Consider the following 16,039-nt stretch of genomic DNA (forward strand, 5'->3'; position numbering starts at 1 on the left):
CATAATTCATTACATAAAATTGTTTTGTTAACACGGGACTTTTATGTTTATCTGTTAGCCATAATGCATAATTGCAATTAATTTTCTAAATATTTCATGTTTTAAATTTGTAAATTTTTTGAACTTGTTTCACTTAATTTTGAATCATTTAAATTTTTTACATATTTTTACAATGATGGATTTGTCCTTTTTCATTTTAATGCCTCGTTAAATTTAGTCAATTCATTGTAACCGTTCCACTCAGTTGGTAAAAGCTCAAACAAAATGATGGTTTCAAGTCGGTTTTATTACTCATAAAACAATATGTCTATGAGAGATAGGTCTAAAACGTTAAATGTTAATTTATATAGTTAAAAAGATTTAAAATAGAAAAGCAAAGGATTTTTCTCTTCTCTTAATTTTCGAATTTTAATTTTTTTAGTCAGATTTTTTTTTATACATATTTTTCTGCTTCATAAATTGTCTTAGAGGATCTTGATTTCCATCTTTATTTTCAACTGATGTTCGCTCTAAGCTCTTTGATTATCCGTTTTTTTCACGCATTTCATTTGAGCGGTACGCTGTGACGGTGAAAATACTGTAATGCTACTGGTTGACTTCAGCTAACTGTGTATTTTGAGGTGACTGCTTAAAACATAATATAACAAAACGAAAAACAGACCAATGTCACTTTTCTACACTTTTAAAGCAACGTCTTGCAGAAGAGGCAATGAAAATGTAAAAAATAAAGAAATAATGCGACTTGTTTTTGGCGTATGTTATTGTTGCCGCTTCAAACGATTTCCGTCCTGAGCCAGTCAGCAACCGTCGTCGAGTTTCGCTACAGGTCTATTGTCGTGAGAACCGTAGGATTTGCTGGGCAGCTGAAAAAATGAGGAACGTTGAACGGCAAAAAGGGCAGTTGGTGTCTATGCCGCTGTTGATCCATCCGTTGTTGCTACAATGATACAATGGCCAGATTGAAGTTGAGCCAAAGTCTGTCTTGTTGCTCTTAGCCATCTATTGAAGGCATGGTATGATTCAGTGGCGGACTTGGCAGCCATGACATGTAGTGAACTTAAAGCTGCTTTTAGTGTAGCACGGCTTTCGAACATCGGCATGTTGAGGTTCATTTCGACGTCACGTAGTTTTCATTTCCCGAGATGGATGTTCTTGGGTCACGAGAGCATGGCATGGATGTTGAGGGCTGTAGCATTCTGCGAGGAATTGTGAGGAGAGGAGACTTGTATATTGTCTGATCCATTTCGCCAACGGCGTAGGTTTCTGATTTGATGTCCGTTGTAGACTCGTTAGATTTATCGATTCTGACGATATTCAGATCTACAGTGCTGGTTTTTTATTTTAAGTTGATGCTGTGTCTTCAAAAATTGTTGATTATATTAAATGCAGGCTGGTTGAAATCTAATCGCATTCTTTTTAATCTGAATGGTTGAGGTTTGGCTCTAAGAGGGACTTTTTAAAATTAACTTATGGGAGACAAATGTGTTATCACTTTTAAGGCTTATAAAAGATAAATATGAAGATAAATTTTAAAAATTAACTTGAGGTCTGGTTGGATCTGATATAAAAGTGTCTCTTTTGTTAGAAATTTGGGTTTTATTATTGATTTAAATCTTTTAAATTGTTTGGTGCATATATTGTTAATTTTTTGTTTTTCTACTTAAGATTTTGAAATTACTTAAAAGGTATTAACTCATGATGTGGTTCACCGACTGGTTGTTTTCATTTCAACACGTTTACACTATTGTAATTCCTTGCTCTACTCTGTCAATCATGAAGTGGTTCGATCTATTCAGTTAGTTTGATCATATTCCTGAATGACTTAAATCTTTTCGTTGGATTTTTGTTACGCAACAAATTATATATAAAATTATGTTTTAATGGCATTTGTTTGTCCTAATTGTAGTCTGTTTGTAAATCTGTTTGTAAATCTGTTTGTTTACTAACATAAAGGCTGTCCTTTAGGTCTTTCCCTGATGGATTGTTATTAAAACCGAGGACTAGATCGTTTTTTGTAGTTTGAAATTTCTTTGTTTCTGCATCTTTCGTATGGAACTCTTTACCGTATAAGTTTCGTTTTTTAAAATCTCTAATTGCTTTTCGTTATATTAAATTCTTTTTTTAACAAGCTTATTTTATTGTGTTAAAAAAAGTAGAGTTGTTGATGCAATTGAAAGAATTGGGCACATCACCCCGGTGAATATGGCCAAAAAGATAGATATTGCGAATGTTCTTGCCTAATTTTGATTTGTAGCTATTGACAATACCAGCCATTAATAAGAAAAACCTGAGTAAGTTGGCTGGTATTTGAATGGTGTAGCTGAATACTCCAGTGAAAAAAAACCAGCAGGGCGTCGTTCACATGAAGTGGTGTTATTATGGTAGTTATTATTGGTTATTATTGTTGTAGTTATTATTGGTTGTCATTACTAGTGTTTTATTCTCTTCTTAAATTTTATTACTTTATTTTTTATATGTTTATGGCTAGCTTGTTTTGTTTATGAATTTTGCTTGTGTTATCTGGTCAGTTTTGTCACCGAGTTAGCTCTGTCGGTAAAAGTTCCATGTCTCACGCTGCTATTACGCGATGGCATGGTTCGAATACTGTCTGTCCGTCGTACCCGTATGAAGCTGTGCTTGCGCGTGCATACATAATGTGTATGTGCATCGTTTGGTGTGTATAGCGTACAGCCTTTGTGGCACGAAAGTTTAATTCTAAGTATAGAATAACATGTAAGCAGTTTGACAGAGTTGCATTATAAAGAATAAAAAAATTTTGATACATAGTAAACTGTTTTATACAATGTTGTATTAATTATAATTATCCTCTGAGAAATGTTCAGGATTAAATTTGAATAAATAAATGAATAAATTACTGATATTGTCAGCAAGTTAGCTCAGTCGGTAGAAGTGCCATGTCTCGTGCAGTTATGTGATGGCCTAGTCCGAATAGTGTCGGTCCGAAACTCAGACTATCATACGCCGTGCGTGGTGCTTGCGCATGCATATACAATGTCGTGTGGTGTGGATAAATACAGGAATGATATGTGGACGGTTCTGCGTATTTTAGAGCTGCATAATCAAGAACAAAAAAATATATTGACATTAAAAAAGAGAAATATATAAATAAAAAGATGAAAGATAATTTTAACTCGAAAAACAATAAAAGATAAAAAAAAATATTGAAAACGTGCAAATTTTAAAAATTCTTTTATATTTTATAGGTAGCCAGTGCAAGAGAATAAGGTATGGGGATATGAAAGGGGCATTAGCAACTAAACGAGCAGCAGAGTTGAAATAAAACGATAAAAAGAGTAATTTATAATCAATTAGTCTGTCGACAGCGTTTAAACAGAATGAGGAAATTATGAAAAGAATTGTTAGAAACAATATCAAACCAATTAATGAACAAGAAACCGTTAAACATAGGATCTATTACAATAATCGATCGATCTTCGTTTAGCGTCCAGAGACCCAGTTTTCCGAGGTAGGACGTTGTTTTCTTTGCCATACACTTTCTGCGCCAAATTAGACGATCAGTTTTATCCATTTCATTTAAATTTAGAGCTTTCATGTCTTGCTCGATTGTTTGCGACCAGGACTTCTTTGGACAGCCTTTGGGACGTGTGCCAGGTACTTCAACATCTGCAAGAGAAGTTATGGCTGGCTGTTTCCACTTCGTTTGACATGACCAATCCACTGCAGACGGTTTGCCGGCTATCGTTTTTTATATCATTTAAACCAGCACGACGCAGGATTTCGGTAGATTTAATGTTGTCCTTCAGACTAATTCGTTGCGTCCATCGGAGCATTTTCATGTCGGTTCGTTGAAGTTGTTGTTCCAGTTTGGTTGTCATTGGTCATGTTTCTGCACCATATAACAAGACCGGACGTATCACAGATTTATAAATTCTTGATCGTAGTGGTGGTGAGATGTCACGCCGCATCAATATAGAGGCAATGAGATGCCATTTATTTCAGGCTGTTTCAGCTGTTCCAGTACAATCTAGAACATCCCCTACATATTGAAACGATGTGACTTTCTCTACCTTAATGGCTCCAAAAACATTGCTTTTTCGAATTTGTTGTCGTAGATTTATGCAAGCAGGACAAACAAAATTGGACTCTTTAGATAAAGTACCAATTATTTTTGAACAACGTTTGTGATACCACTGGTTAGACTGCTGACACTTGATTGAATTGTTACCTACACTAGTTTTACAAACTGAACAGAGCATCGTCCAGTAGTTGTGGATTGGATGGGTTCACCAGAGTTCATTGCCTTGGTTTTGCTGATGTTGACTTTGAATCCACGATCGGCGAGTCTGGTGTTCCAATCTTCAAACATCTGTGCTGCATTCTGCTCAGACGTGGCTGTTAAAACGATATCATCAGCATATATTAGATTACAAATGTCACCTGTGCGTATCGGTTTTGTGATTTCTTCCATCACAGTTATAAATAACAGTGGACTGAGAATTGAGCCTTGGTGAACACAAATGCCGATGTCAAATGCATCTGTGTTTCCAACCGTTTTGCTGACGAGAGTCTTAGTATTCGTTCTTGTATTATTTCCATCACAAGTCGAACAAGATATTCTGGAATGAGTTGGTGACGTAGACTCCACCTGATTGCTTCACGGGGAACTCGATCAAATGCTTTTTCAAGGTCTACAAAAACGTGTGATAGTTGTTGATGCTTTGCGAGGTACTTCTCTTGCAGTTGCCGAAGGATGTGAATTGCATCAATTATTGATTTCTCCGCTAGAAAACCAAATTGATAATTTCCGAATATGATGCACGACGTTAATCTTCTCCCAATGATTATCTCGACAATTTTCAGGGAGTGTTCTAACAGACGTATACCCCGATATGATGAACAGTTCAATGGATCACCGTTGCTTTGTATAGCGGAATTGTCATGCTATAGTTCCATTCAGTCAGCATTGAGCAATTTCTCCAAATTTCACGGCAAAGTTGTAGTAACGTTTGGATACCTGCAGTACCTGATGCTTTGATAATGTCATTTGTGAGTCCAGAGGGCCCTGCTGCCTTTCCATCCTTCATAGCTTTCAGAGCTTCTGTAAGCTCCTTACAGTGATGTCTGGAATCGGACCTTCGATGGGTGGAGCGTCAAAGTTGACATTGATGGGATTTGTTTCATTTAACAGACGGTTGAAGTCTTCTTTCCACTGTAGTTTGATCTCATCTTGTTTAAGAACCATCTCATTTTTGTCGTTTTTGATATATGAGTCACCAACTACGTCTTCTTTCGTACGCTTTGCTTGTTTTGCTATACCATACAGAGATTTCTTTTGTTCACCTTTGCTTTTAGTGAGCCACTCTCTGCACTGATCTGTCCGAGTCATTGATGTCTTGCATAGTTCTTCTCACGAAAAATTTAAGGGTCATCAACAGACTTTGATTTTTGCCATTGCTTGTATGCAGCTTTCTTTTTAAGTACAGCATTTTGTACTCTGTCATTCCACCCCCAAGTGTCTCGTTCATGCTGACGTTTTGTACCAGTTTTTCCACAAAATGTAGTTGCAGCGTTTATCAAAACGGTTTTGTATGTACTCCAATCTGTACTGGCTTGTGACAATCTGTTGAAATTTTTTTCGATGAATATTGCTTTTCCACGTTTTGATTCTCCGAGGCGTTTGTTTAGACTTATGTTTTGGCAGTTCGAGAACCAGGTCTGCCACAAGGAGTCTATGTTGGGCGACACATGATTTGCCAGGTATAATTTTGGCATTTTTGAATAGCCTTCGGTGTTGTTGTTTGACAGCGGAGAAATCAATTCGTGTCTGATGGCTCACTTTTGTATGTTATGAGATGTTCCAACCTTTTTCTAAAATATGTGTTCAGTAAATAAAACCCGTGACTTTCAGCAAATTCAAGAATGCTGTTGCCATCTTCATTCCGTTCTCCATAGCCAAAACCGCCATGTACGTTGTCAAAACCATCTGTTTTCTCTCCAACGTGGCTATTGAGATCGCTTCCAATCAGGATTGTTTCAGATTTTGGTATTGTTGAGATGGTGGGAGAGAACGCAGCCCAGAAGTCATTTTTCATTTCTTCTGTTTCGCCTGTCTTTAGTGCGTATGCAGAAAAAATAATCTTAGTTTGCTTTTCTAGGCGAAGCTTGATCCAGATGAGACGTGAATTAATCCTTTTATTATTCAGTACTTCTTGGGCTAGCAGTTCTCTGACAAAAATTCCAACACCATTTTTGGCCGTCTTTTGACCATTTCAGAATAGTTTATATTTTTCTTTGTCTGAGTTGACATGACAAACACCATTCGATTTCCATCGGGTCTCCTGAAGGCAGCAGATGTTAATCCTTCTACGCTCAAGCATTTCTGCGATTTCCATGCTGCGGCCAGTCAGTTATCCAACATTGAGCGTTCCAAGTCTAAGTACCATAAGTGCCGTTCTGAATTTTTCTGCAACATCCTTCCGCTATTGCATACTTCCCAGAGATTCTTGGCACCCCTTGACCACTTAAGGCCTGCTTGGGCCTAGGGGCCGTTGTTTTTCTTTGTGATGGCATAGGAATAATTTGGTGAAAAGTTTTCACATCCGGACACCCATCCTGACGACAACCACCCGTTATAAGCGGGTGGTTGTCGACCTTTTGCTTGCCTAGCCTTTTGCTCAAAAGCACGCAAGGCAGCGTGGATGCAGTTTTATGTCATGTCCAGGACATTAAAAGTAGAGAAAAGTAAATAAGGTCTTGAAAATAAAAAGGTCTGGTAAAAAAAAATGAAATTTTTATGTGTGATATTCAAAATGGAGATGTTTGAGCGTGTTCTTTATTTGCATGACATTAACAGATCAGGGCCTCGTGTAACATTGTAACTGGGTGACAAAAATGCTACCCAGCGTTGATTTTTTGTCACCTAGTAATGTTGATTTCGTGCCACTGGGTGACAGTAATTTTGTATTATAATTTAATTACGAGAAAATTAATTTTCAAAATTATAAAAGCTGGCCTAACACATTTATATATAAGCATACAGATTATGCACCACAATTTGTTTCAGCTGGCAAAATGGTTTGAGGCTTGAATAAAATTTATAATCTAAACATGTATAGATGGCGAGACCAATGCTTCTGTAAGCTAAAAATAATTTTGCTGGTTCATTTAAAATAACGGTATAAAACACTTCAACGAAGTCAAATAGGATTAAATTTTCAGTCTGTAAAAAATGTTATAAAAAAATATACATTTTAACATCTTTCTTTTCAAGTTAATGAAACAAACCTCAAATTATTATTATTATTACTGGCATTATTATAATTTGAGCATTAATATAGCACCTTCTATAAAACGAAGGTTTTCTCAAGGACACATTTCATGAATGCGTATGAAAATTGTTAATTAAAACTTATTTTAGAAATAAAATGGAGCAAACTTGGGTTTCATGTTCTCTGATGAATGTTAAAACACACTGAAGCCCACCTGACTCAAATACTGCTCCTGATTTTCTTGTGCAAACAAACTCGAGCAACTTAATGCATTGTTCATTTTACTATTACAATTACTATTGTTCATTGATCTATTACAATAACTATAAAATTTTATATCTAAATATGAAAAACAAATGCACAAGCAAGCCAAAAACGATAATAAACCGTAGTCACCATAAATGCAAAATTGGTGAGTGTGGGCGCCAAAACTGAATACACCAAGATGACAACAATTGATGAATTGATACTATAATTGACAATCATACTATAATTGATATAATTGACATGCTTACCATGCATGTTCTATCAGCAGCAATGAAGAATCACCTGAAAGAGAAACACAACATGAAAATCACTAGAGAGATGCTTGACAATAGAAATTATTTACTACAACAACAATCCACACAATTTAAGGATTGCAAAATCTTAGCTCATCGAACAAAGACGTCCAGCAAATATTCAACAACACGCTACTGGAGTCCTACCGGCTAACAGTCAGAATTTGAATAAATTCACTTGGTGAAGACACTCAGTAACAAAGTCAGAATTCGAACAAATTCACTTAGTGAAGCACTATTACAAAGTCACTCAAAGCCTATATAAAAAGACACATTAAACAAAATCCGTATTCGACGCTGATGATGACAGATGATTGTCGAAAAAAGCTTTATATGTTAAATTGTATATTTAAACGAAAATGTAAATAATGAATAAAAATTTTTGTTTATGAACTGAAAAAACTTGATAATAAACGGAAATTTGAAAAACTTAATTGCGAATTGAACAACGCATACAATGCTGTGATATTTTTAAACAACTGCATGCACAAATACATATGACGTCTGCCATATCCATGATGCAGTTTTGGTTTATAAAACTTCTTAGACAAAGGATAAGTAGTTAATTAATTGGTGTCATATTTTTCATCTTCTTTGTATTTACTTTCTTGCTCTGTTCTTGCTTTCTTGTCAAAAATTTTGCCTGTTAATGGAGTCAACTTTATTGACGAATATGCACGTCAACCACGTTCACATTGGTGTTACGACCACTTCACTATGGAGACGTTTAAAATGTGTACACAAAAAGGAACCATAAAATATCACTTACAACCGATAACACGCCAAATTCTTGACAACTACACATAAAATAATTTCGTCAAAACACCAAAACATTACCGCAGAATTGCAGAAGATGTCCTAATAGACATTAATAAGTCACAAAAAGATCCAACAAAGAATGATTACATCATTACCAGCTCGACGCCCTAATGATAATTCCAATAACAATGGGGAGCAAGAAAGTGACACCAACAATTAATGAAATTGTATAATAATTTTATTTTTAATAAATTGGACAATTTTCAGAAAATCCTAGTTAAGAAAAATTTAAAAAAAATTAAATTGATTGATGACAACTTGGTAGAATTTATTAAGTTCATAAAATAATATATATATATATAAAATAATATATATATATATATATATATCATATTGTATCATAGTGCTTGTAAAAGGCCCTAATTAATGCAATAATTTATGAAACCTACAGAATTTTTAGCGTTGGATAGTTTTTTTTTACATTTTTTTTATCCGTTTATTTTTCAAACATTAAAAAAATAATTTTGAAAAAAAGGGTCCAGCATAACCACGAGTGTTTTTTTCAGCCAACCCCAAAAACATCCATTCCATACATTTAAAGTCACATATTCAATTGATCACACACAATAAAAGTAATAACGGAAATAGTTATGTTCAAGCATTATTTGGCTGTTAATAATATAATAGTAATTTCCAATTGTACATCACATAGACAAACATTCAAACACAACACTCATGCGCACACACCTAACCACAAAACCCAATCAAGAAAATGTATAAAACAAAAGTAGCTATATGAAAAAAAAATTATAAAACATTATGACAAACATATAAAATAGGTCTTTAATTGAATTTTGAAATCATTATAATTTGTCAAAGCCCTCAAATAAAATGGCAGTCCATTCCAAACCAACGGCGCATAATAGAAAAACTGACGAGCACTAATTTTATTCAATATTAAATTTGTTTTAATTAAAAGTTTATCATTAGATCGGTTGTTTGAAATTCTATTGTATTCAATTAAATTTATGATGTGTTTATTTAGTTTATTATTTTCATGAATAATTCTAAAAATTAATAAACGTGTTTTATATTTATTTACTTCATAAACAGTAAATAAATTTTGTTCGAAATATTTCTTAATATTTCGAACAAAATTATACAAATTCTCTAGATAAACTGCAAAAAGTGCTGAAGATGTGGAGGTGCGCCAAAGACAAGTTCAAAAAAATGAGAGGAACATGTGACAACCACTTGTCCTCTTATTTGGATGAATTTATGTGATATAAGAGCAATGCTAGAAAAAAAGATAAGTTAGAAAAGGCGCTCACTCTTATGAGGAAATTTTATCCAGTTTGAGAATATCCCAACAAAAGGCTCTTTTCAGAGTCACCCAAGGGACAATCGTTAAGATGCAAAGTGCTTAAAATGAAATATTAAATAATAGCAAAAAGCCATTGTTATTCCTTATACAACCGAAACAAACTTTTATTTTATAACTTTTCAAAAGTTTGTTAAATAATTTAATTCATTTAGTTCAGATTAAGTTTACAAAAGAATTGATTTGTGTGCTGTCTGTCGTTTTTTGATTATGGAAATTTTTAAATGCATCTTAAATTGCGTCGTAAAATTTGTTTAATTATAAAGAAAAGATTAATAAAAAAGCTATGTTACAAAATTGTAATTGAATTCATGATATAAATTTTAAAATCTAATTTCACTTTTAAAGCTTTACATCTTTTCACTTCATCATTGTCGGTTTAGTTTCTTCTTTTTATGCATGTGATAAGTGACAATCAAAAAAAGTGGGTGGTGCATAACGGCGTATTCTTCATGATGGTAAACTCTTAGCACCGCAGCTTATGTTGTTTACATAGGATAATATTGAAGACTTCTAAATTTGACTCCGCCTTCATTAATATTCATATTCCAACCGAAGCGCTTCATTTATTTTCAATTTGTAAATATTTTAACTGAAGGGCTTCATTTTTTTTCTATTTGTAATAATATTATATAATAATAATATTTGTTAATAAAAAATAAAAAAAAGTTTCATAATTTTAAACCGCGTAATAATGTTGTATAAGTTCCAAGCATGGATATAATGGATATGGCATAAAAATTAATTTATTACAAAAATTGTTTTTTGTTCTATGTATCAAGCATCGTCGTTGTCTTCTTCAGCGTCTTTGATTAATCATCTGATCTGAAATTATCGCTTGCGAAGTTTTTGTCTCGTTTGCTGTTTTAAATTCGATTTCGTATTGTACATTTAAAAAAGAAAAGGTATTAGTATAATTTTCTGCATTTATACATTTCATTTCATACATTTTACATTCCTACATACATAAGTAGTTAGTACACATGACATGACATTGAGATTAAACTATTAGAGAATCTTAATTCTTAACTTGTCAAAATAAAATTAAAAACAATAATACATTTTTAATTAGAAAATATTTGCTTAGTATTTGATTTGACAGACACAGATTCTCAAGATGTGTTCCACTCATCTTATTTAGATGAAAATGTTACTTTACGCAAGTTAATTTAATTTAGACTATACTATACATACACTATACTATAGCTATAAAGTATAACACTATACAATATAATTATAATAATAAACCATCTTCTGTGATAATTTGTAGAATTTTTTCAATACGAATAATGTGTTCTTCCCAAGAGCGTGAAAATATAAGTATGTCATCAATATAGTTAATGCAAAAATTGTCCAGATTATTTCTTCTTATGATATTGGATAGAATACGTTGAAAAATTGCTGGAGAATTTTTAAGACCAAAGGGTAAAACTTTAAACATGAATTTTCCATACTTAGTGATAAATGAAGTTTTTTCTCTATCTTTTTTAATAATATACACCAAAATGCAGAATTTGTATCAAGTACAGTGAAATATTTGCAATTTGGTACTTTATCTATGACATCATTAATAGTAGGGAATGGATAGCATTCAGGAACTACTAATTTATTTAATCGTCTGAAATCAATGCAAAGTCTTGTCCGACGACCATCATCTTTTTTAAAAGCAAGAGTTACTGGCGAGGCATAAGGGGATACCGATTCTTCAATTAAATCAGCTTCTAACAACTTCTTGACTTGAGTCTTGATTTCCTCCTCATCAACTATGGAACATTTATATGGTCTTGCTGTTACATATTCATCTCTGGTTAATTTTATTTCTGCTTCTTTAGACTTCACTTTTCCTACATCATATTTATCTTTTACAAACATATGTTTGTACTTGTTTATTAAATTTAAAATATCTTTTCTTCTATTTTCATCTTCAATGTGGTCTAAATTTTCACAAATTGTATTATTCATATTTTCGTTAAAGTTGACTTCTTAAATTTTAATTAAGTTATTTTTTTCTGCCTTTTGTAGATTAAATTGGTTGTCATTCAGTCCATCTGATTTAACCATGTTGTGATTGTTTTTCATCCTTTTTCTTTCTTCTATTTTGATGATCTTGTTTTTATTAATTCTTTGTAGAATGTTAAAATTTTCATTTTGAGTTAGTTTGAACTTTTTTATTGCATCTAGACCCAGTAACAGGTCATAGGAAAAATTGTTATTTTTAACTACGTATGTATATAAATTATCCGTTAAATTACAAACCTTAACAACTATATTTGCCCGGGCGGAACTAAAATTGAACCCACTGATAGTTTTGATCTTTTGAAAGTACTTTTATTATTCATTAACCCTAGTTTTAAAATATCTATGCTTTTCCTATTTATTAGACTTAAATTTGATCCACTATCATAAACCGCTTTAACTTTTAATTTATTATCGATTATTACGTTTACTCTTACCAGTGCATGCAATTTTCCCGAGCTTTCTAGTTTAAAGATTTCTTGTCAATTTCAATTTTCATCATATGTGCTTCGTCATCTGTTTGGTAGTTAGTATCATGAATATTAATTTCTCTTTTTGATGAGTAAAGAGTCTTATTTCTACATTCGTTTGTTGGATGGTATCGATTTTTCCAGCCCAATTCTTCACACATAATATATGGTTTATTTGCTGTGGTATTCTTCTCTGACCTGATAAAATTTTCTAACAAAATTTTCTTCATTTAGAGTGTTATTTTCATATCTTTGATTTTGTTTATTTAGAGTATTATTTGTCTTTGCTTCTACTTTGTATTTTGGTACCGAAATTTCTTTGTCTACATTTTTATATCTCTGTTTGTGTTGATAAAGTTGCTTTGTCTTGACATCCGTATTGTATGGTATTTCATTAATTAAAAATTTATTGTCATATTTCGGCTTGATGTTAGAAACGCATTTATCAATTTTTGTTAGTTCTTTGAACAGTTTCTCTATCAAGCTGGTTTTGTATTTCTACAGGAAGGCCCATAACGATTATATTTATTCTCGACATTTCAATTTCTAAACATAGGTTTTCCTTCGCTAAGGCATAGTCTATTACAGAACCACCTAAATATTTGTAATTATATGCGGTTCTTTTTTATTTCCAACCTCTATCTGCAAAAATGGTCAGAAAGGACTTTCTCCATTCTGACCAATTAGTTAAACCGATCTTTTTTAAATTTGATTCGTACCAATCTTCCGGTGACCCAGATAAAAAGAAGCGTAATGTTTTTATGACATTAGTAAGATTTAGTATTTTATGCCTTCTACATTCATTTTCAAATTTCTCTATCCATTCAGTAGGGTTTTGCTTTTTGTTGAATTTTTCCAGAAAAATTTTTTTTTCAACGTCTTGCAACTTATACTTATCATTAAGTCTTAGTTTAGCTTCTAATTCCTTAATTCGTTCATCTAAAAAATTGTCATCTGATTCATCTCTATGTTTATTATCAATAATTTTTTCTTCTAACATATTATCTAAAAAACGTAGATTTTCGTCTTCGTCGTAATATTCTTTTTTCAATTCATCATCGAGTTTGATGCAAATTGTGCGCTAACCGTTGATAGGTTTGATAGAATTAATTGTATTGATTATTGCTCGCTTCGTAGATAGAGCTTCGTGCAAACTTAAATCTTTCTTCTCTTCAGGTAGGACATACCATGTTTTTTTATTTTCCGATATGCCTGCTAATTCAAATTCGTCATTATTTCTTTTTATAATATGAAAATACAACTTACTTGTTTTTGAAGCCATCTTCTTTTTGGAATATAATTTATAAGTTTGCTTTCGAATAACCTGATTTATTAATCTAAGTAGAAAAATTAAATTCCAGGATCGTTTACAAAGCCAACAATAATAAAATCTAACCTTGTGCTATTTGCATTTATATATAATTCATATAATTATATATAATTCACATATTCATATAATTCATTCTATTTCAAAAAGCTGAATTGTCATTTAAAAAATTACTTTATGAAATTTTTGGAATATAACAAATGAACAAAGATGAACAAAAAAGATTTGCATTAACCTTACACTTGTATAGTGGTAAAGGTTACCAATTTTTAAAATCGCAAGGCTTGCATTTGCCACATAAGCGAACATTATCAAGGTGAGTTATTTACTCAAAATCAAAATGTGTTTCATTTTACAATGATAAAGTAAATTATAAAGTACAATTATAAAATACAAATTTTAATGAATTTGCTTATGTTACATATCAAGGTGGCTGGAATCAGTAGATGGAGAGCCAGGCCTCAATCGGGCTATGTTAACTTTTCTAGAAAAAAAACCGGATGCCAAACGGTTTACATACTGTTCATTGATCCTTGATAGCATTGTCAATTCGTGAACAACTCATTTATTTGCAACATAAAGGCATGTACACAGGTTATGAAAATTTAGGAGGAGACTTTGCATCTGGTGAATTGGCAAAACAAGTCCTGGTATTTATAGTAGTTGGCACATCAGGAAGATGGAAATATCCTATTGCATATTATTTGTTTAGGATTTTAAAAGGTTGGCCAATGAAGATTTATTAAATCTCAAAGAACATATAACATATAACATAAACAGATACATTTAATGGACTAAATAATCATTATTTTTGTTTACTTATTGCAAAAACATATATAAATGTACGTTCATTTCATTTCGCAAAAACCACAAATCAAATAAAGATCCGTTCTAAATTTCATAAGTTAATACATTTCAAGGGACAGTAAAATCATTTATCAATGAAAAGATTTATCAACCATTTGTAAATTTTGAATTGTTTGATTTACTTAATAATTATATTTGTTTCATATATATATTAAACATTCTTTTGCTATCTATTGGTAAAATCTGTATTTTTTATTCGGTCATTATTTTATATTTTATTTATTTTTTTATCTATGAAATCATTATTTTCAACATATTTTTACATACATTAACATACTTCAATCATATTTCATTTCTAATTGAGTTTTCACATTTGATTCATTCAATTGAAACAATAATGCATCAACAAATATTTCAATTCTTCATTGTTTTGGAATTTGTTTTTTCATTCAAAACATTTAACAATTGACCTTCAATTTTTTATTCCTGTCATAATTAGTTTTTGAAATTATGCTGACGACAAAAAATTTTTAATATTGTAAATATAAATCAAACCTCATTATTGAAAAATGTTCATTATACCTTTTTATATATTCATCAATTAACAAAATTATTTTCAAGACCTTCTCTACCTAACATGTATGCCTTTATATCCAATCATTTAATGTTATCAAATTTTTGATTTCAATTTAAACATGCATTTTTTAAATCTCTTTATAATATTCAGTATTTTTTCTGCAAGAGTTTATTATTGCATTTCCATCTGCATTTGTAAATATCTGATCATTAATCTACATCATAATTTTACCGCAGCAATATATTAACTAGTTTCAAGTCATCATTATATCAACTTTTTTCATTCCAGAATGTAAACTTATCAGTTTTAACCCTTTCCTTAAATTATTTGTCAGTTTTAATAATTCATTTTTTTATCTAATTCATTTTTTCATACAAAATATAACTTTTTTTGAGATAAACTTTAGATAATCAATTGGAAGTTTCTATGGAAAAAAAATATCATTTCATTTACATTTTTTAATAAAATATTTTTAAACATTTGTGTCTATTTGTTGTCAAATTAGTTGCCATTGACTTTAATCAATCAATCAATCAACCAATCAATTAGCTTATAAAGCGCTATTTCCGCGATGTTCAACAGCGCTCCTCAATAAATTTTGAAAACAGATGGGTCTTGAGATCCTCTCTGAACTTCGCAAGTGATGGAGAAGTAGCCAGAGAAGTAGGTAGAGAGTTCCAGAGAAAAGGACCAGAAAAAGCAAAAGCAGATTTGGCAAAAGAGTGTTTAACACGAGTTAAGAAGCGAGAACAAGAAGACGATCGTAAACCAGGGCGTTTAGGTTCAATTAATATATCTGATAAATACTTAGGAAATAATTTAGATTGAGACTTATACATGAACGTGCAAATTTAAAAATTATTCTATATTTTATAGGTAGCCAGTGCAAGAG

General features: G+C 31.8%; 2 protein-coding genes across 2 annotated transcripts in view; one reads left to right on the plus strand and one right to left on the minus strand.

Moving 5' to 3' along the window:
• Window positions 1-10,781: 10,781 nt before the first annotated feature.
• On the minus strand, window positions 10,782-13,718 carry HELRODRAFT_165413 (hypothetical protein; the record flags this gene model as incomplete). The annotated part of the gene is made up of 5 exons (XM_009031997.1): window positions 10,782-10,811; window positions 11,649-11,884; window positions 13,073-13,441; window positions 13,523-13,648; window positions 13,703-13,718. 5 exons carry the CDS (start codon window positions 13,716-13,718, stop codon window positions 10,782-10,784), a joined length of 777 nt encoding a protein of 258 aa, XP_009030245.1.
• A 245-nt stretch (window positions 13,719-13,963) lies between these two features.
• The window catches only part of HELRODRAFT_165414 (hypothetical protein), a gene marked incomplete at both ends in the record, with an annotated part of 3,390 nt that continues 1,314 nt past the window's right edge, over window positions 13,964-16,039 (plus strand). The window contains 3 exons of the mRNA XM_009031998.1: window positions 13,964-14,079; window positions 14,193-14,273; window positions 15,756-15,928. Coding sequence (XP_009030246.1) covers window positions 13,964-14,079; window positions 14,193-14,273; window positions 15,756-15,928 — 370 coding nt within the window. The remainder of the gene's footprint in view (window positions 14,080-14,192; window positions 14,274-15,755; window positions 15,929-16,039) is intronic.

This window comes from Helobdella robusta (genome assembly GCF_000326865.2).
Source record: "Helobdella robusta unplaced genomic scaffold HELROscaffold_8, whole genome shotgun sequence".
Classification (NCBI taxonomy): Eukaryota; Metazoa; Annelida; class Clitellata; order Rhynchobdellida; family Glossiphoniidae; genus Helobdella; species Helobdella robusta.